General features: G+C 40.4%; 2 protein-coding genes across 3 annotated transcripts in view; one reads left to right on the top strand and one right to left on the bottom strand.

Annotated features, from left to right (window-relative positions):
* The first annotated feature begins 938 nt into the window (after positions 1-938).
* Positions 939-19,220, top strand: CENPJ (centromere protein J). Of its 2 annotated transcripts, none has more exons than XM_064441224.1 (16): positions 939-995; positions 2,484-2,981; positions 5,026-5,149; positions 7,374-7,518; positions 9,519-9,624; positions 9,824-11,447; positions 12,886-13,018; positions 13,881-14,046; positions 15,052-15,291; positions 15,898-15,997; positions 16,982-17,079; positions 17,716-17,811; positions 17,922-18,062; positions 18,161-18,245; positions 18,343-18,463; positions 18,874-19,220. In XM_064441224.1, the coding sequence occupies exons 2-16, from the start codon at positions 2,601-2,603 to the stop codon at positions 19,064-19,066; spliced, it is 3,753 nt and encodes a 1,250-aa protein (XP_064297294.1). In that variant the 5' UTR covers positions 939-995; positions 2,484-2,600; the 3' UTR covers positions 19,067-19,220. The 2 variants fall into 2 exon arrangements, with proteins under 2 accessions (XP_064297294.1, XP_064297295.1); XM_064441225.1 differs by having other exon boundaries at positions 16,982-17,076.
* A 1,443-nt stretch (positions 19,221-20,663) lies between these two features.
* The window catches only part of RNF17 (ring finger protein 17), a 57,013-nt gene continuing 56,270 nt past the window's right edge, over positions 20,664-21,406 (bottom strand). The window contains exon 38 of the mRNA XM_064441223.1: positions 20,664-21,374. The gene's annotated coding sequence lies outside the window, so the exon portion shown is untranslated. The remainder of the gene's footprint in view (positions 21,375-21,406) is intronic.

Genomic DNA, 21,406 nt, shown 5'->3' on the forward strand with positions numbered 1-21,406 from the left:
ACTAAAGATGTCAAAGGTAGTGAGTGTGATGCTGTGCTTTAAAAAAGCACGAGTACAAATCCTTGTATTTTCTAGCACAGTAGCTTATTGCTGTTAATGCAGAATCCTGTCTGAGGACAATCATGTAGACAATATATTCATAACTGGACAAACCAAAGTGCAGGGAAGATGATGGATAGTTTAGCAGAAAGAGCTCTGTGGAACTATCGAAAGTTAACAGTGGAAATTAAAACTAGTAGTAGGCAACTGAAAGGGTGGCCCTGGGTTTATACAACCTAGAGCTGGGTTTTGTACCTGACAACAACAGCTGCAAGAACAGGTCACAGCCTGTGACGTACCACAAGTTTTTGGAGTGTGATGCTCTGCCACTTACTGGATTTTAGACGAAAACACTAATTTCTCTTAGTAAGATAAACCATGCCTAAAGCACAAAATGTCAGACAGCCAGGGGATGCTTTTTGCCCATTTATCTTTCCGTTCCTCCCTTACTGCAGCTATTTAAAGATTAAAAGGGTGTAAGCAGCCGCAGTAAAAGCACACTAAGAGTCTACAGCCTCACCCCTGCAGAAAACGCCGCACCCCGAAAGGCTTGCAGACCGCTGCCTAGATAGGAATCTCCTCACACACCGTGTCAGGACGGCCGCTGAGGAACACCGGCCCGATACGGCCTCCTGCCTCTTGAGGAGCGGCGCTGCCGGCACAGAAACGCCGCCTCCCCGAAGAGCCACCTCAGGAGCGAGGTGCGTGAGGGGATCCCCGCCACCTCTTCCCGCCCCTGACAGCCCCGGGAAGGAACGGGGGCGATGGCGGGCACACTGTTCATGCCCATCAACGGCCTTTTCACCGCTGAGGCTCCTGGGAACTGTAGTTCGAGCGCCGAAGAGCCGCCTCGCAGCCGGCAGGGAAGGAGGTGGTTTGGGACTACAACTCCCAGCATGCTCGGCGCCGGGGCGGTGCCCAGCCTGTGGCGCCGGGAGGCTGTGCGATGGCGGCAGGTTTGTAATAGAAGGAGAGAGGGGGCAGCTGAGGAAGCGGTTTGAGGTGTGGTGCTGGTGCTGTCGCCTCGGTGCTTGTGAGGGGTGGCGGGTCGGAGCTGTCGCGGTGCGGGTGTCTTAGGGTCGGGGGAGCGGCGGGACCCGGCGGTGCGTTTGGGGCGTCCTCTGTAAGGGAGGCGCCGGGCCTGGGCCCTTGGCTCGGCTCGGCTGAACTGGAGAGCGCGGCTGTGCTCATCTGCCCGCCGGAGGCCTTTGACGGGATCCCTGCGTCCCTCCTCTCCTCCCCGGGGCGCGTCAGTCTCAGCCATTCGGTTGTCATGAAGGTGCTGCTCCTCTTAGGCTTTAGGGGAGGCTTCAAACTGGTAGGCTGCTGCGCAAGAGTCTCCAAAAGGCAACAGGAAAAATAGTGTGTGAACCCCTAGGCTTGAATTTGCCTTCTCAAGGAGTTTGTACCTCGCTGGGAACTTCTAGTGTCGTCTCAAAACAGAAGGTAGTTGAAAAACATTTTTGTAAGGGAATTTCACTGTTTCTTCTAGTCACGGTTTCAAACTTTGGTTGAAAGTGTAAAGGCCTTTTGGCAGCAGGAAAGTTAAGCAGGAGCTGGTATGAACTGATCTCTTGGGAATGAGAAAGCTTTAAGAAGTTATTTGCTGATGGGCAGGACTGTTGAGCTTGGACTGCAGTGGTTGTCCTTTATCCCGTGGTCCCTTCTCTCCCTGTATTCCCTGGACACACGGTATGCACAGGCACGGAGTTAATTGCCCTGGGACTAGTTTGAGGTAGCAGGGCTGAGTTGCCAGGCTTTTGCTTGCCACATCATCATCGGCAGCAGTTCTGCCTCTTTTTTCTTCCAAAGTGAGGAAATCACTTTTGTGTCTCCTACTTACCTGAATACATTAATGTTTTAAGATACTTGTAGGAATTTGGTTATCACTGAAACTTTTGCAGTCTTCAAACTTATTTTTTGATGGATTTAAAAAAAGAAGCTGGTTGGCAGGAAGAAGCAAACAGGCAGTATGGTTGTAGAGTTTCCATGAGAAACTAAAGAACACACAAAAACGATAAGTGCTGCGTTGAAAGATGTGCAATAAAATATATTTAGATGGACATATTTGAAACTTTGCATTAATATCAAGGTCCTGTGAGGGAAGTCTCTCAACTTCTCAAATCACTTCTTTTGCTGCAGGCACTTAAAAAAATTCTGAATACCTCTCTGTACTACTGAAGAGAATCTTATACACAGCTTTATAGTATTTGAGATAATACTAACTGCACTCAGATAAATAATGAGGTTAAAAGTTGGATTATGTTGACTTCTTGCATAGAAAGTGTTTGTTACTAGCCGTCCGAATTGTTTCTATTGCCTAGGGAAAAGTAGACTGTGACTTATCTTTGTAAATACACTAGGTTAGTTATAAGAAAGGAACTTTCTTTTAGTGGGATCTGTTATTGTAGATTTTTAATTTTGTTTATCTGCTTAATTTCTAGGTGCTAAAACCATCCATACCAAATACCTGGAACTTTGAAAGTTTTACTGACCTAAAGCTACATAACGTAATATTGTTATGCTAATGCTGTATCAGCAAATGGAATACAATTTACAAGATGCCAACTGGTGAAGATCTGAGTCCTGAACAGAACTTCATTGCACATTGGATGTCCGATAGTTCCCGTGCTGGAGTCTTATTAGATCCTAATTTTATCAGTTTGAAAATCAACAAAGAAAATTTATTATCTGGACCTGGAAACATCACAGCTTTCCCTGCTGAAGGGTTGCGTCTTTCAGACAGCTGTTCTTTAAGTGATGACTCCTTGTGTGAAGAAGAGTCTGGCACCTTGTGTACGCTTCAGCAATATGCCCCTGAAACATCTTCTCCCATGGCAGCATATAATGTAGAAGCCTCTAAAACAGACTTTGTCCATGGTGAAGTGGATGGTCAGAATAAATCCGATCACAGCGATCCACTCTTACAAAAGCTTGAACAGGTGAAAGTTCTACAATTCCTTGATTACATTGATTAAGATTTATTTTATTTCTGCATATGATTTGTCATACCCAGAAGTAAGCAAACTTTGCAACATATGGAACACAGCAAGCTTAAAGAGCAAGTCCTAAGTCACAGTTATGCATGCGTGAAAATTGGTGTCCTCCTCATGATGTGCAGTTATGGAGAGTCTAACTTCAGTTGTTTCCAGCTGGTGCAGGTTCCAGTTTAAAATGAAATTACATTCAGTGGCAGTGTACTTCTTGAAATCTTTTTACCTGGGAAGGTGCGCAGTTTTAGTGTTCTGTTGCTTCTGCATTTGAAGCTGTGGAAATGGGGTGCTGATCGTTACAGTGATAGCACTTCACCACAGATATTGAAAACATGGTGAAGTTGTATGTTCTTGTATCTATAAGAACATCATCTGCTAGTTCTCGAAGTAGCTATGCACACCCATGTGCCTGGTTCTGTTTAGATGGGGAGATGTTAGTGTTGAATATGATGAAGTATCCATGACATTAGATCAAAAAGGCCTGGAATTACAACACTGTGATGTTATTGTTTTTTTCCAATGCAAGCACGTCAGTTAATCCACTGTAACTGGCTATATGTTCACTCATAGGTCTCCCCAATCACTAGCTGTAAATTGTGTTAGCTCAAAGTGTTCAGAGGCACTTCAGTAGATCTTGCTGTTAAGGACCGAGAACTCACCTCCTTGTCCACTCTGTTAGCAGCTACCTCAGCACAAATCCCTGTGTCTGTTCACTCGAGTGGGGTGTGGGGGGATGTGTGTGAGTCTCTTGAGAAGAATTCCACAACTTATGAGGTACTATAAAAGTTTTCTCATCTATTTTGTGTGATAGGAAAATATTTATTCACTTTTTCAGTGTTGTCAGCAGTATCAAACAGTAGCTAAATGACAGATATTAGCTGGTTTAACGGTATCTTAAGAGGAATTAAGTCTACTGTCTTAGAGGGTTATTGACAATCTAATATATTATAAAAAAATTAATCTGATGCTTGCAATGATGAATGTAGTTTTAGATGTATGAGATATTTTTCAGTTTGGTTTTCTGACTATATTATCAGAACAGGTAAAAGCATGATTTCTTTAATTAATTAAGTGAAGGGGTTGGAGATGAGACTTAGGTGATCTTCAGATCTTGATCATTAGCTCACAGCTTCTACTTCCATAGTGCCTTACTTCGGCTTTCACTGGAGTTCTAAGGGACTAAAAGGAGAATTCAAGGGAAATTTTTCTCACCTGTTGGATGACAGATGTGGTCCAATGGTTGATCTGTGGAAAGATTTCATCAGGCCTCCTGCCTTTCCTTTGGAGGAGCTGGGACCAGCACATATGTATGTGCTGGAGATAGAGATAGACGTGGAGGCCCACAACCTGTTGCTGTGGTTTGGTAGGGTACAAAATGTCCTGCCTTTGTATGGCCCTCGAGGCTGGTCTTGAGGCAGGGGTCAGGCACTCCTGCTACACAAGACAGTGAAGACTTGATTACTGAATTTGATCAGTATTTTAATTCTTTTTTTCATTCAGCTTCATGAGTCTTTTTTCCCCCTTGCTCTTTTTCCCCTTTCTTGGTCCTTCGTATCAGTACTGTTCACTGTAACTGAGATCTTGGAGAGAAAAAAACCTTCTCACTTTTTCTAAAGCTTTAATTACTGTGAAGTATTTTGTATTTTAATAAAAACATGGCATAGTGGAAGTTGGTGTTGAAAGAGCAGAATTTGAATGTTTTTCCCATACACTAGAAATTAGTGTTCTGATTCCTATTTTTTGCAGGTTGGTCAATTAAAGACTAGTGGAACTGTTAATTGGGCAAACTGGAAATACCATGTGCATTCATAGACAGAAAAAACTGAAAATTTTGTTTAACATAGCATTTCTTACTCTTAATTTCCTTCATGTTACACTTACCTAATGGAACATCTGTAAAACAGGAAATACCCTTTGTCTCGATGGCGCTAATCCTGTGGTACATTCTAAGTAAGCCTAGCCTCTAATACATTTTTTTTGTTTGTTTGAAAAGCTGAGGGAATTGCAACAACAGAAACAGGAACAGCTAAAGAAACAACAGATGGAACAACTTCAAAGGCTAATGGAAGAGCAGCAGAAGCTACTTAGCATGGTAACTGGCCAGACAGCAGTTCTTGGTAAGTTGAGAAAGAAAGCGTATGACGTACTTTGAATAAACTGAAGAATTTAATCTAATTTGCCAGTTAAAATCTGAAAGGGTATTTGGTGTTCTTCATCTTGATTAGTCAAAGATAAATGCTGCATCACTTCAGAGCCTGTAAGTTGAGTGCTACTGTAGAAGGAATACTATCCTGTTTTTATAAAAGGCCAGATGTAATTGTAACTTGATGAATATGTGCTATGATGGGAGCCCTTGTTCTGAAGAACATATTTTAAATATAAAAGACAGTGTAAACCAGTTGCTTTCCTTTCTGATTTGCTGTTTCTCACAATACTTTTATTGCTTTCAGCTATCACTGTATCCAAATGAAGTGGTCCCTCCTCATTTGTGCTCATGCAGCACAAATTTGTTGAGGTGATGAACTGAACTGGACTAGGGAGCTGATCTGTATCAAAAAGCAAACACTTGTAACCTGTATCAGTTTCCAGTCTCATTTGCTGTGTGCAAAGGGATGGAAAACTGCTGAGCTGGAAAAACCTTCTAGAGTTGGGCAGGGGTATTTTCTCCTGTTGGCAGTATCAGTCCAACCTGACTTAAATAATTATCTTTCTTCCACTCTGCCTACCTGAGAAAGTGAGTTTAGGGCTTAGCCATAGGAGAACAAAATCCAGATTGCCTAATCGCTTATTCTTGATCAGTAACATAAGGACGGAGGCTGGTGATCAGCCTTGCTGTTCAGTGCCATTTCTTTTCTCCTGTGGAACAGTGGTGTTGTAATACAGATACAATGACACAGCCATATTTTTCTTTTAAATTCAAGGCTATACTCTAATGGCTGAAAGTCAAAAGCTAAGACCTGGGCATTCAGCAGGCTTAACAGCTTTACACCAATTGCCATCACCTGGGTATCAGAATATCTTTGAAGACAGAGCTTATGCTCCGATTGTTTCTCCACATGCACAGGACAGTGATTTTTTACAATAGTTAAACAACAAAGAATGCAACTTGTCTTTGAAGAACAGTCTTTCAGGAGCATCTGCCTCTCAGAAACAAGATCTGGGTGTGCCTCTGAAAATGCAGAACTGTTTGATAAATGAGGAAGACAGATATATTACTGGTTAGTCGTTTACAGAAAGATAACTTGGTGTGTCGTGGGATTTTTTTCCCCCTTGTATTTTTTGAGCATAATTTTCTACTACTTATTGTGAAGATTTTATACAAGTGTTGGTTTACTTGATTTGTTGCGTGGTTTACTGGCAGCTTACAGACCTCAGAGTGTTCCTGTTGATGTCCATGTAAGTTTTGTTAAAAGCTGCATGAGGAAAAAGTCAGGTTCTTCTGTCTGTATGAAATGCTTGTCTGTTCTAGGAAAAAAATGTAATCTTTATTGCTAAAGTTACATATGGTAAACACTGGGAAAATAGCAAATAATGATAGATATTGGATAGCTGAACTGTTTGGGCTGAACTGCACCCATGTTTTCGTGTGGCAAGTGGAAATAACAATCTGCCCAGGGTACACAATGTCTTCAGACCAGCTCTATTGTGACGATTAGTAACTGAACTGGAATTAGGAGTCAAGATGGGTTGATGAAGAGATCCCATCATATGGGCAATGCACTGGAGTTCGTTATCTTTCCTCCGCAGTTTTATCATTGGCACCAGCATGACTACTATGCTGCTATGATGGGAATAGTTTTGGTTTTAAAGAAGCAGTTTAATAAGGTTGCTGAAAACCTATAGAGGTTTTGGGGGAAAAGGTATGAGATTGCATTTCGTCATACTTCATACCAGCTTTAAACCTTTTAATCAGAGGGCTTGGTCTAAGAGGATGTGAAAGGATACTGATCTTAATTTATACATATATGTGTGTGTGTGTATATATATATATATATGGGAAACAGAAGCCTGATAAGAGAGCTGTTCAGTTACAGCAGAAATCCAAATTTGTTCAGCTGTTTTATTTTTAAGCCATAAACTAACAATAACAAAGATGATGAACAATCAGAATGGGTTACTTACGGTCAGTGGAAAATTTTTAATACATAATTGGATGTTCCTTTAAAAAGAAAGCTCAAATTCAAATAATCAATTTGGGGAAATCTATTTTATGTAGGAATTCAGACTACATTACCATGAAGCTCCCCTCTGGTTTTAATCTGACTTGAATGGTGCTTAAAGTATGAGCTGAAAACTGATCTGTTGTTGGGGAGGAAAAAAAAATTTCTATTAATTTAATAGGAAAAACCATACGGTGTCCAGAACAGAACATGGAAATATTAATGGAGAGTGAAGATCATCACATTGATCCTTTATGTGTGGAAAGTGCAGATCTCTCTGAAAATTCCAGCGGAGGAAAGCATTTGTGGACTAATACAGAGGAAAGGTAATTCAGACCATTATTATGTGGTTTTTATCAAATAGATAACAGAAATTTGGTTGAATTCTGAGTCCTGATTGAAAAAGTCTGGCATTCTCAATTTGTGTAGCTTTCTCAACCAGGGTTTCCATTTTGCTAGGTACTGTGGAGACCTGTAGTAAAAGAGGCTCTGGCTTGAAATTGTTTATGCTGTGAAAGATGTGATGTTGTGTATTGGCTGAAGAGGTGCGTGCAACCTGGGGCAATGATAGTTTAGAAGCATGTTTTAACTGCTTATATACTAAGCCTATATTATAATTACTGTTCCCAGTTTGATTTATTACAACCTCCTATCCACTGTTATGTGGCAAAAGTAGTAATGTGAAGGAGGCTCTGTGTAAGGCTGTGACTTTTTAGTTTATTACCAGGAGTTGTGTTTGTTTAAACATTTGTGTATGGCTAAGAAGTAATAATAGTGCTTGTGGCAGAAGCCTTCTCATGTATGGTAAAAGCTTTGTTTATGGAGTTGATAGAATAAAAGTAGGGTTGGCATTGTTTTAAATGCCAAACTCTGCCTTGTCTGCTAGGTCATCTCAAAGACAAATACTTGTTCCAGGCTGTGGTGGGTTGAGCCCAGCCAGCAACTAAGCACCCACCGAGTTGCTTGCTCACTCTGTTCCCCAGAGCAGAATGGGAGAGTGTATCTGAGGAGCGAACCCAAGAAAACCTATGGGTTGAGATAAAAGCAGTTTAATAAGTAAAGGAAGGGTGGAGGGGGAGCCCCATGTGATGCATGTCTCCACCTCCCACAAGCAGACCAATGTCTACTTGGTGTCTGAGCAACAACTACTTTTGGAAGACTGAGCCCCCAGTTTTTACTGCTGAACATCATGTTATATGGCATGGAATGTCCCTTTGGTCAGTTTGGGCCAGCTGTACCGGTTCTGTCCCCTCTCAGCCTCTTGCCCACCCCAGCTTACTTGCTGGAGGCATGGGAGTGCACTGTTCAGTAACAGCTAAAATATTGCTGTGTTGTCAATGCTGTTGTAGTCACAAATCCAAAAAACAGCACTGTATGGACTGCAATGAAGAAAACTCACTCTATCCCAGTCAGACCAGTCCAAGGCTGTGAAGGAGGAGGAGTATCAAAGGGGGACATGAGGAACACAGTTGCAGTAGCATTACTGGGTGGTAAGGTGGTACTGTAGGCATTGGTAGTATGACTAAAATAAGAATGAAAGTTTGTTGGTTTGGGCAGAAGATGGGGTCGTTGAGAAAAGCAATGAAAGAAGAAACAGCAAAACCTACTGTCGTGGTTTAGCCGGCAACTCAGCCCCACACAGTTGCTCGCTCACTGCCCCACCAGTGGGATGGGGGAGAGAATCAGAAGGGTAACGCTCGTCGATAAGAACAGTTTAATAATTAAAATAAAACAACAAAAAAAATGCAATGGAAAGGAAAACGAGAGGTGCGAAACCTGAGGGGGGGGAGGGAGGGGGGAGCAGGATGAACTGCCAAAACAAACCGCACGTGACGCAGCCACTCACCACCCGCTGACCTGACGCCGTGCCTCCTCCGAGCAGCAAACTGCTCCCCCCTTAATGTACTGGTTATGGTGTCACATGATATGAAATGAACATGCCATTGGCCAGTTGGGGTCAGCTGCCCCGGCCGTGGCCCCCCGCCCCAGTCTCCCGCTGACACGGCAGAGTGCAGGAAGCTGGACAGGTCCCTGACCACGACAGTGAAGAGAATTAACCCCTTTTCAGCGAAAACCAGCACACCTGATTATGGTATCTTTTAGATATGTATATTAACTATAGCAGGGATTTGATAATCCATTTCTCAAAAGGTAAACAGCTACTGTTATAATGCATTTCTGAGATTAATTTTGACAATGACCAAAGTACATCACAGTTTGTCATCTTTTATGTAACTACACTTTAGGTCTTTGAATAGCAGTGATGTTAAACACAGTTGTAGAAATGTAAGACTTGTGTTTTTTTTTTTTTTTTAAATTACACTAGACCTATTAAAGCTGCAATTCAGGACAAGAAACAGACATTTGAAGAATTTCTGGAAGAACAGATAAAACTAGAAGAGCAGCGTCGGGAGCAAAACCAGACATTACAGGTTATTTTTTTTAACTTTATAGTTCTTTATATATTGTGCCAAGGTGTGATAGGTGCTCTAAAAACGTACAAGGAATATTCTAGCATCAAAAGCTAACGCTGAATGTAATATTCAGATGTGGGGTTTATTTGCAGAAATCTTCAAACTGTGTTAGGGGCTCTTTAACATTTTGTGTTTTACTTTTCCCTTCCCTTTTCAGGAGACAAATGGATCAGCCATTCAGAAACCAGTGATCAAACGACCCTTCCTGAAAAGAGGAGAAGGCTTAACAAGATTCAGTAATGCCAAATCTAAAATTACGAAACTTGGAGAAAGCACCCCAAAACTTCAACAAAGAGCTTCAGATGACAGAAATGCTATTAAAGTGGACAGATCACAAATGCAGAAGAAAATTATGCCTCCTGGCAAAGAGCTGGTTCCTGAGAACCCGTTTGCACCGTGCAAAAAATATAACCACCCTGATAAAGCAAAACATTGCACTATTCAGAAGAAGCTGGTACTCGGGAATCACAATGAAAAAAGTATCTTGCCATTAGAAACAAGAATGCAACCAGGAAAAAATCATGATGGGGAGATGAGAGATTCTTTCCCATCAGAAATTAACAACAAAATAGAAAATAAAGAGAACATAGTAGAATTTGCTAAGTCTGATACTGGCAAAACTGGAAACAAATTACCTGGCACAGAAAAGCCTCGGTTGTCTCAGGAGCTGGCCAGTACCTTTTCTAATTCTAAATGTCATATAGGTCATCCTGTAAAAGATCCAGAACTGTCTTTTGAAGTTTCATTTCAGAACAAGATGGAAAACTGGGAAAAAGAAAAAGAAAAAGAGAATATAGAATTAGATGAATTTTTGTTTCTAGAACAAGCTGCAGATGAAATATCTTTCTCAAGTAATTCCTCTTTTGTGCAAAGGATCTTAGATCAAGATCGGCAAACTTTAAAAGGCCGTAGAATGTCTTCTACCCCTATCAAGGCAAAACAGCAGCAAGTAAAGGCGCTGGCTGTTGAACTTATAAATAGGAGAAATAAAAAGGCAGACTGTATGGCACAGGGAAATATAAATGATAGAGCAATTACGCATACAGTCTCAAATTCAGAAACAGCTTTTAAAATGAAGGATCCACTGAATAAAACGGACAGTGTAATATTTTCAGCTTCTTCCATGACAGCAGCTCCTGTCTTAAAAAGTAATCAATGGACTGTAACTGAAGATAAGGATGAGGGAAATGGTGATACTACTACAGATTCAGAGAGTGAATTTGAGACTACATTAAAGCAGGAAAATGAAGGTGCTAAGACATCATTAATGAGCCATAGAGAAAGTGATCTGGAATTTTTTGATTGTGGAGGTTATGTTACAGACATCAGCAAAGAAAGCAAAAATGGAGATGCTGGCCTTGGCTTGTCAGACAAAGATTGCAGTGCGCTATCGAAGCAGAAGATTAGAAAAACTTCAGACCATCAGAGAAGCATATCTTGTATAAGCAGGAGTAAGTTTGAGTTTGATGATGAAAGAACATGGAGTGATCTTGATGAAAATTATGTTAACAATGATTTACCTGAAAAACATAGCAAAATACCTCTACAGACAGAGTTTTCCAGTAAGAATGATACAACTGTCCCAGATAAAGCAATGAAGAGAAAAGTTGCCTCAAAGAGGGGAGATGAAATGTCCAAAGACTCTGCAGTGGACAGTGATTCAAATGAACCTCCTGTGTCAAACCTGATGATGAAACTGTTTCCTTCACTGAAACCGAAACAGAAGGCAGGCTGTCGTTCGGAGCGCGAAATCATATCAAATGTGGAACAGGTGCCAGGAGGTGAGAGAACAGCAACTGGTAGGAAATGTTGAAGACGACATATATTACAAGTCTTTACTTCTAACGCTTAAGCTGCGTTTCTACCTTTACACCAAAGGGTGTAAGTACAGACTTCTGCTGCAGGGAATGGCCTTGTTCTCACCTTTCATTTCCTCTCCTGGTTGCATATCTGATGTCAGATCTAACAATTATGCAGCTTGCAGTATGAGCGGTGAAAAGTGTGGTGTTTTTTTTTTTTTTTCCTGGAGGCTAGTTTCTTGTCAGAGCAGCTCATTGAACTACCATGATCTGGAGCTGCTTGCTCACCGTTTCTAAATCAAGGGAAGTGCCAAAGGCATGCCAAAAAGGAAGCGGTACCTCCCTTTCCAGTGACAGTGGGCATTTACATCACAGTAGGGTAATGCTATGCACTGTTAGGTTAGCTCGCTCCTCTTATAAAATATAAGGAGGCAGCAGCCCTGTCCATATTGTCTGACAGTAGTATAGTATCTAGAGAATTCACATGAAATATGGGAAACATGGATTCATTTTTCTGCTTTGCCCAAGTTGATTTTGACCATGCGGTTATAGTCTGGGGAAGGACTGCCTCTGAAAGCTCCTGCTGAAGCTGTTGCATTTATGTGAGATCGTTAAAAACGCAGTTGTTCATGAAAGCATGATGACATAGCCTAGCATTTAAATAATTTCTCTGTAAGGTGGCGAGATCTTGGTTTCAAACTCTGCTCCAATGCAAGTTTAGGATTTTAAGTTTTTATGAAAAGTTCATATGAAAGCTCGTGCTTCTGTTTATTGTTTTGTGGAGAACTGATTTTGTGGGGTTGTCTAAAGATGCCTGCTAGGTGTTTGCAGGAAGAGGGGTAGAGATTTCTTTACTGAATCTCAGAGCATTTAGGTGTGAATAAGGCAGCTACCTACACTGCAACATCAGAATTTAGGCTCTTCTCTTGCATACTCAGTATGAAGTGGATTAATTGAAGTGGTAAATGAACAGGAAACTGGAATGGCAAGAAAGCTTATGAATCCTATTATCAGCCTCAGCAACAGATGTCACATTGGTGATGGGCGTAGGCAGACTTTGTTGTGAATAAAACTTGGAAAAACTTACAACCATTAACTTTCCTGTTTGATGCTTGGCCCTTATACCTTCATTTAATTTATCTAGCTTGATGTGAAGCCCTTCACATTCCAATTCTTAATATATATTTAGTTCTACAAAGATGATAGAGATAATCAATATTTGATGTACTTGAGTAAATAGTGCAGAGTGCTTTAAAATGTCACTTCTGAGTTATTTGAATAGTGGAATTTTTTTGCAATACTACTACCATGTCTAAAGTAGTATCACTTGATTTTTTTTTTTTTAAGTGGTGTGTGTGATTGTTTACTTCAGTCTTATGGATGTTGATTAGGTAACTTGCATCTGGGTATTCTTTGACAGGAAACACTGTTCCATCCCAGGTACTGAGAGAGAGACTCACTGAATTGGAAGCTGAAATAGAGAGATTCAGAGCTGAAAACACAACTCTAACTAAACTCCGTGAAGAAAGAGAGCATGCCTTGGCAAGTATCAGGTAATTTTTAATGGAAATGTTTTGGTGCATTCACTTACACAGTATGATCCAGACTATCATAATATCCAGTTACCAACAGCATAGATAAATAATTGGTGTGTTTCATTACCAGTGGAGACATGGGTCAAGAAACTGGTTGTGGCTCCATGTAGATATTAAACTCTAATTATTGCTTACACACAAATTATAATATTAAGAACCCCTGCTAGTTTCATATGATATCCTTGAAGGCTATACTTGGGAGAATTTGTGTATTTTTGTTCTGAGCGATAACACAGTCCTAAATCAGTCTTGCAAAACTGGTCTTCATGCTGACGCATCTGATGCTCTTCCTTTGGATTGAACGTTCGTGTGTACAACCCGAGAATACCTGCATTTGAACTGGGGGACTTGTAAGCAACGTACAGAGCAGAATAACTGTCTCTGGTGACTGAAGTGTGGCACACCTATTCCTGCCAAAATCACTTTTGTTTTGTTTGGAAACAGCATCCTGTTGTTGGCCAGTGTTTAATTTGTGACCACCTCCTGCTGTTAGCAGGTTCTTTTCCCTGGCGTTTTGGGGGGAATGGCGTTCTACTGCTTTGGAGAATGTTGGAAGATTTTAGCCAAAGCTTTTTTAAATTCAGGAAAACTTTTGTGACTAGAAGATATAAAAATAGAAATCATTGGACTTCAAACACTAGCTGTGTGACAGTTCTTACTCCTTAAATAAATAATACCATTTATAGGTAAGTCTTCCTGGGGGTAACAGATGCTGGATTGGAATGAATGACCACAAAATTCAGTGTCTTCACCTTCTTCCTTAAAATCCAGAATTGAAGTAGTTTTGGGCTAAAATGACATCTTTGTTTCATAATTATAGGAAAGAAATTACAGACTTTCAACAGCAGAAAGCCCGAGAACTGGCTGAAATAGAAGAATATAAAAAAAAGGAAATGAAAAAGCTGCAAAAGGAGCGTAAAGTTTTTGAAAAATATACCACAGAAGCTAAAGCAATTCCAGATAAAAAAGAACGTGATGAAATTCAGGTATAAAAATATATTATTCCTCTAGTCTACTCAGGAACACTTAAATTCATTTAAGGGCAGTCAAGAACTAAATTCTAACTTGAAAGATTTCAAGTGATCTCAAGATGGGAACTGTTAGTAGACATGGCATAATTGAGGAAAGAACTACAGTCTTCACAATGTTGTTGTTTGGTGTTAAGGCAAAAACCCCTGATGAGCAAATAATTTTGTCACACCAAAAACTGTTCATAACTATGGTAGAATGATCTTCAACTTTGATACAGAATTACTGTAGCTAATGTTAAGTTGTTAGTTTTTATTCATGTTAGTGGATCAAAATGCAGACTAGAACTGTACTTGAGTTTTATCCGTCTGTAACTGTTGTAGAGTAAAGGTAGTAGTCTCTTACAAGTTTCAAAGTTACATTTTGTTATTACTTAGTTGTAGTCTTTAGGTATCAGAGATGTAAGAAACAAGATCCGTTTGTTCCTTCATCGGCAGGATGTATGGTACATGAGATGTACAGACAAGTTGTATTAAACGTCACACATGGACTTCCCTCCTCCTTCCCTACAGATTTCCCTTACATAACTCCAACAGATTGAAGTAACATTTGCTGAACTGGCTAGGCAGATTCACATGTGTTTTATGGGATTGTCTCCTCCCTGTTTTCCTCTGTCAAGGTTTTTGAAGGGTTCTCTCAAGGGTAGCCTAAAGATTTCATGTTTCTGTCTTAAGCGTATTTGCACTGGCCAATCTGTGAAGTGTAAAGGATGCCAAGAGGGCAATAAAGACACTTCCTGTGATTGAAGTTGAGCTTATAAAGTTGGTAGTCTAAAGTAAATAATATCTCTTTCAGGATGAAAACTTCTACCTCTCACCCTCTGCCCCATTAAGCTGATCTTTTTTTTTTCTTCTCCCCACTCCTGTGCTTTTTTGTATGCTTGTATTTATATTGGAACATTAAGATATTTTAATATTTTAAAAAGTGAAAGCTCTTTAATTTATAACATGCCTTTTTCTAAGGCTTTGAAACAGCAAATTGCAGAGTTACAGGAAGATTTAAAACGAAAAGAGGGAAAATGGTCAACCACCCATCGACGCTTGAAAGATCAAATAGAAGCTTTAGTAAATGAGAATATGGAGCTAAAGGAGGAAGTCAAAATTATGGAGAGGTTTCGTCTAGAAGCCTGGAAGAAAGTAGAAGCTGCTGGAAGCAAGAAGAAAATAGAAAATGCTGGGATGACTCTAAAAAGAGCAGAATCTGTAAGTTACTGATCTTGGTATTTTAAATTAATCTGTGTGAATACCCTGGAGTTTTGGGTCATAAACTTGGAATCCAATAGTTACAGCTTAAATGTTTACTTCCAATTTACTCATCTTGGGACTCCGCTAATGGTGACAGACGCAGAATTTTGTTAATACCACATTCTCTCCGAATGCCAATGTTCACAATGTGCAGCATCCATTCTGTTGAGGAACTCAGGAAGTGAAAAATAAGCAATTGTAAGAGAAAAATCGTAGATGGGATCTAACCTGTGAAACCCTGCACCTTAAGGATCAGCCAGGCAAACCAGGCAGTTCACCATTGTCCAAAGTAGTTATATTTAGTTTTGAAATGCAAACTTTTATTCTAGATTGCTTGCACCAAATTAGCATTCTGCAGTTGTTGGTAGTGAGGCAGCAGGCAGAGGAAAAGTTCCAAAGTATAGCTTGGGCTACAGCACATGGGCCCTCCTGTTGACTAAATCTCAAAAATGTATAGGTTGTGCAGAAAGCTTCCAGTAATCTTCATGTCACGTGGTGTATAAAGTTTGTGGCTGCTGTATGAATGAATGTCACATAACCCACAAATAACTTACTTTCTTTTAGTGTCTATCAAATAGAGGCCCAAAAAGTCAAACTGCATCTCTGCTTCTTCCAGTACAGAAGTGCAGCAAGATAAACGGCAAAAGTTATTCACAGGCAAAAGGTATAAATGTTTGTCTAATCAGAGAATTCTGTTAACTCTGAAAAAATCAATGTGGATTTTTGCTTTTATTAAAAAGAGTGCATCGCCACCTCAAAAGCAGATAGAGAAGAGTTGTAACGGGCATGAGCGTATGGATAAATAGCTCCCAGGGTAAGATTCTGGAGAAAGCTGTGATGAGACCATTCTTAGAGGAAAATGCTTCTGGTCACGCGTGGTGAGCTGGAGCATACCAGAAGGTGCGTTCTGTGATCCAAAATGGCATTCATCGCCGATGTTCTCCAAGCGGCGGATGTTGATTAGCTGACTATGTCGGTATCATCACAATTGCTGTGTCTCTTCAGAACCTTCTGTTACCAGGATCTGTAATTGCGTGGGCAATGCCTTAGCAGGTGCTCCTTGCTCACAGTTACGAGCAAATGCCGTTGGCAGCTATACCCGTTCCTAATGAGTAATCGCGTACAGAAAGTAACTGGAGGGTACTTTTTGACACCTCTGGCAGCTCAAGCAACCATCGTGTTCTCTGTTAGAGGAGCGCGTTCCAGAATTGAATCCCTTGCTGGTTTTATTTTGGTAATCTTTCTGGCGTGCTAGGAGACACGGGAAAAGGCTGCCAACCAGTTCCTGTTGAAAGGTGACATTAGTCTGCCTTTATTCATTATAAGGCATAACTTTAAAAATGTTGTCTAGATCCGCAGGGGGGGAAAATAATTTGTAGATCTACAGAAATGAAATAGGAGAGACAGTGCAAGCATTGTGCCTGTTGCAACTCTCCCTCAGTTATAGTTTCTTGCTGACAGATGAAGCAGTGACATACCTCTGGGAGCTGGCTTATGCCATTCTTCTCATAAATACACTTTCAGTTTCTGCTGCACTTAAATGTAGGTGTCTTGCGCAACTCAACCTCATACTTAATTATGATTGTAATGCTTAAACTGTACTTTAATTTTACTGTCCGAATTAACTTCATTACATGTTTCTGAGTAGGAAAGCTTTCTAGAACACCTGCATCAGCACCTGCTAATGACAGAAGCGACTCTGAGACAATGATGGCAACAGAAGATTCTTCTAGGACTTTTATGGTAGTAAGTCCTGTATCCTGATATTATTATTTTTTTTTTTTTTAAAGGTGGTAAAACAATAGTCACTTGTACTTAAATGAGTGTCTGGAGGGTGACTGGTGAAGCTGTTGACTCACCTTCTTATGTTCAACTGCAATTTTATTGTCATACCTGTGTCTAGTAATTGCGATGTTCTTTGACTGAGGAAAGAAAATAATATCCTGCCCCCCGAATTCTGCAAAATGTTTCACCTTTGACAGAGGGGAAAAAGATAGATGTTTTTATGTTCCCTGTAGAGCAACCGTACAAGAATCAACTGTTGCTGTAGGTAGCATTCAGGTTTTATGAAACTTCAACTGCTTCATACCTTTGTATGGATGACTTAAGGTGGTTGAGCACCACACTACGACACACCACTAAATTCCACTTCAGTCCAGACTACAGTTGACCTCAGACAACCATCTATAGCTGAGTCTCAGTCTTACCACTTGAATTCTATCAGGAGTTAAATAAAACCCAGATTATGTTTATGCCTTTCTATACTTGTCTTCCTCCTGATGCTCCTTTTTTCCTAAAACACCTGTCAGCCTAGGAAAAAAAAACATGTATAAAGACAAAGCTTGATTTGAGTTTATGCTTAGATTAGTGTTGTGATTTCAGGACATCTCTCCTAACGAAGGTCATGTGTCATCATCTGGACCTGCATATACAGACAGTGAAGAGATACAGAGAGAAACTGCTTATCCTGATGGAAAGGTAAAACAAGAGCTCGGTACCCTGAAATTCCACATGCAGCTGTTGTGAAAGAGAAACAAGTATGTGAGCATGATGGCTCAACAGTGACCTCGCTGTAATGTATTCATTAGGTTGAAAAGGTTTTGAAAAATGGTTGTCATCTCATATTTTTCCCCAATGGGACATGGAAAAAAGTGGATTCTGATGGGAAGACCATAACTATAACCTTCTTCAATGGGGATGTGAAGCAGGTTATGCCTGATCAAACAGTGGTATGTAGCCTACATCTTCTGCACTTTTCTGTAAGTACTTATGCATGCGTGTACAAAATTTCTCACCAGTTATGTTAAATCTCAACTGTTTTCTGCAGATTTATTACTATGCTGATGCTAAGACTACACATACTACATACTCTGATGGCTTAGAGGTCTTGCATTTTCCAAATGGACAAATAGGTAAAGAAATCATCCACCCCAACCAACTCTCAAAATTGCTCCCCCTGTGTATGCCTGCAGTCATGTAATAAGCTTATTGCCTCAAAATACATTTCAGAGAAGCATTATCCTGATGGCAAGAAAGAAATTACTTTCCCTGATCAAACTATCAAAAACTTATTTACGGACGGGCAAGAAGAAAGTATCTTTCCAGATGGTACCATTGTTCGTATCCAGCGGTAAGCTTTGCCTTGTCAGGTGCCCGGGACTGTTGACAGGCAAGTAGCAGCTAGGGCTCACTGGCAGAGGCAGTAGAAGGTGACAATTCTATGTCTAGAAGTTTACATTTCAGCATACTGTACTGTAAGCATGTATTTACTGTTTGAAATTTTTTGTTTTTGAGAAAGCACAGTAAAGGCTCCCAAGTATAAAGAAGTGATGTCAGTTTTGCAGAAACAGGTTGAGTACCAGCCAGCTGGGATGATATTTAACAAAACAGGCTTCTCACAAATCCTCTATTTTTTTTAAGTTCTTCCTTCATTCAGGCTTGCATATTTAATATTTGTTCTGAGATTAAGCTTAAACCTATGTATAATCCTTACAATGTTGATTGTTTAAAAAAAATCTTTTATGTATTTACTTAATGCAGAGATGGAAGCAAAACAATAGAGTTCAATAATGGCCAGAGAGAGCTACACACATCACAGTTCAAGAGACGGGAGTACCCGGATGGTACTGTCAAGACCGTGTACCTGAATGGACAGCAGGAAACCAAGTATGTCTCTGGGAGAGTAAGAGTAAAGGACAAGGATGGTAATATTATCATGGACACAAAGTTGTAGGTGATGCCAGAACTGCTGGAAGTGTTAGCACATGAGCAAAAATAATGTACATTCCTGTAAACAAGAAGAAAAAACCCTTTAAACTTGTTACGTGTATATTGTTTATAGTTTTCCTGGAATAAATTTATTTTTCAGTGGGTGTTACTATATCAGAGCTTTTCCTACTGTTTTTCCCATTTCTGCTATTAAGAAGCAGTTTATTGATTCAGTGTTCTGTCATGTGTGGTTTAAAGGGTGTGTTTTTTTTAAATCAGCTGTCAGTGAAAATTCATCAAACAGCTATAGATTACCTTATTTTAGCCATCTAAGAGAAGATTCCTCCACCCAAGGTAAAAAGTCGTGCTGCTGGAACCCCTGGTGCGGTGAAGTACAGCTGGCGGCCAGATATGAGTCCAGGTATCAGTTCACTTACTGCTTGAGTTGAAGGAGTAAATGAATGCAGCATTCCTTTTCACTCAGCTATAGGCTATTCTTTTTCCTCCATAATATTATATTTTCTTAATCTCACAGTTAGGAAGCAACAGCATAAGCAGACCCTAAACTCTGTTCTGTAAACAGCTCCTCTATATTCTTAAGAGGCTAGGATGGATGAGACTGTGGGACAAGTGAATTCTCCAAACTGCTCAGAAATGTGGGAGGAAATGGCAGAAATCAACAAAGTTCATCTCATCCAATTCTTCCACCTAACAGGTATTTTTAAGCTGACTTGCCTCTTAAAATTCTGCAGTATCTCCAAGCAACGTGGTGCTGCTGCAGTGTCTGCTCTAACTCTCTAGTGGGTGCTGAAAAATTTGTTTTGTTCTCTTGCACAGTAGAAGATACTCAGGTTCTTCCCCTTGTCCCCCTCCTGCCCCCCCCCTTTCTCCTCTGAAAGCAAACTCTGTAGTTACTGTGCCCTCTTACTCAAGGGCTAAGTCAACTTGCAGTAGTGGAAACTATGCTCACTCACAACCACAGTTGCTTGGTTGGGTGGATAGACAGGCCCTGGCCTTTCTGGTAATCTTCAATAGCAGCTCCTCTGCAATCTGGGGCCAAGTCCCTTTCAGGATGGTTGATAAACAAATTTGTTTCTTATTTTCATTAAAAAAAACCCAAAACATTTTGAAGATAAGGACACAAGGGTTCTATAGGGTATTTGCATCAGCATACAGCACAGCCTGATTAATACCAGAATAGGTTCTAAAACTGTGAAAGAATCCTTCCACTGCTAATAAAACGGGCAAGGTACCCTAGCAACATGCCCAAGCAACACTACTGAGAGAGGTTCTGTACACCTGCTTTCACGTGATCTTGAGGGAGGAGACATGCATAAGGGTACGTGTGTGTGTGTGCACAAACAGAAACACAGGAGCTTCCCTCTGAACATTAAGAAACACTCTGTGAGGATGACGAAGCACTGGGACAGGTTGCCCTGAGTGGTTGTGGAGTCTTCATTGTGTATGTTCTTTGTCTAGATGATCAAGGAAAGTTCTCCAGGGGGAGACTGAAAGGGGCTGAGCTTTAAACATAAAGGATATACTACAATAGCACAGTAGAGAGACATCTGAAGAAACCTTACGTACTACAGCAGTAAAGGAAAACAAAGCTTTCAGAGGCATGCTAAGCAAGCTCGTGTTTATTCCAACACTTTCAAATGAACACTGCAGCTCCAGGAGTAGGAAGGAGGTGCAAGGACACCCAAAACACACCCATCTCATCACGACTGAAAACACAGCAGCAATGCAAACATGTTCCAGAACGAAGATAGTAACACTTCCCCCACCCCCAACTGTTCGTTCCCAATCCCAGACTCTGGTACTAGAGAAGTCTGTCACCAAATATGCCTAAAACATAAACAAGAGTTACATCACAGTAATAAAATTATCATCTTCCCTCCAACTCTTCTAACAAGATATTAGAACAAGTGCGCCCAGCATCAGCTTTTTATCTATTTCTCTACTACTATACGTTAATTCCATCTATTCTTACAAAAAGGATATCACAGAATAACACCTACGGCTCCAAGGTCAAGAGACTGAGACATGAATCTATCGATCTATCGTTTCATTATTTCAAGATACTAAGGTGTTGGGAACTTTACCTAGAAACATAGATTAGAAAAGTGCTTATTAAATGGGAGGGAAAAGGACTACTTAACATAGAATTGGCCATGAAACTGGAAAATCCAAGCCTTCAGCATTCTCTGTAGACAACACATACTACAAAGCTTTTCATTTAAAATATTCCATGTTTGACTAGATGTGTGGCCGTCCTTGGGTTATCATGGATCTATCTGAGAACCACTGGCACAGGACATTGAGATCAAATGCTGAAAAAGAAGAAAACCAATTAATTTTGATT

The sequence above is a fragment of the Phalacrocorax carbo genome, chromosome 1, assembly GCF_963921805.1.
Source record: "Phalacrocorax carbo chromosome 1, bPhaCar2.1, whole genome shotgun sequence".
NCBI classification, from domain to species: Eukaryota; Metazoa; Chordata; class Aves; order Suliformes; family Phalacrocoracidae; genus Phalacrocorax; species Phalacrocorax carbo.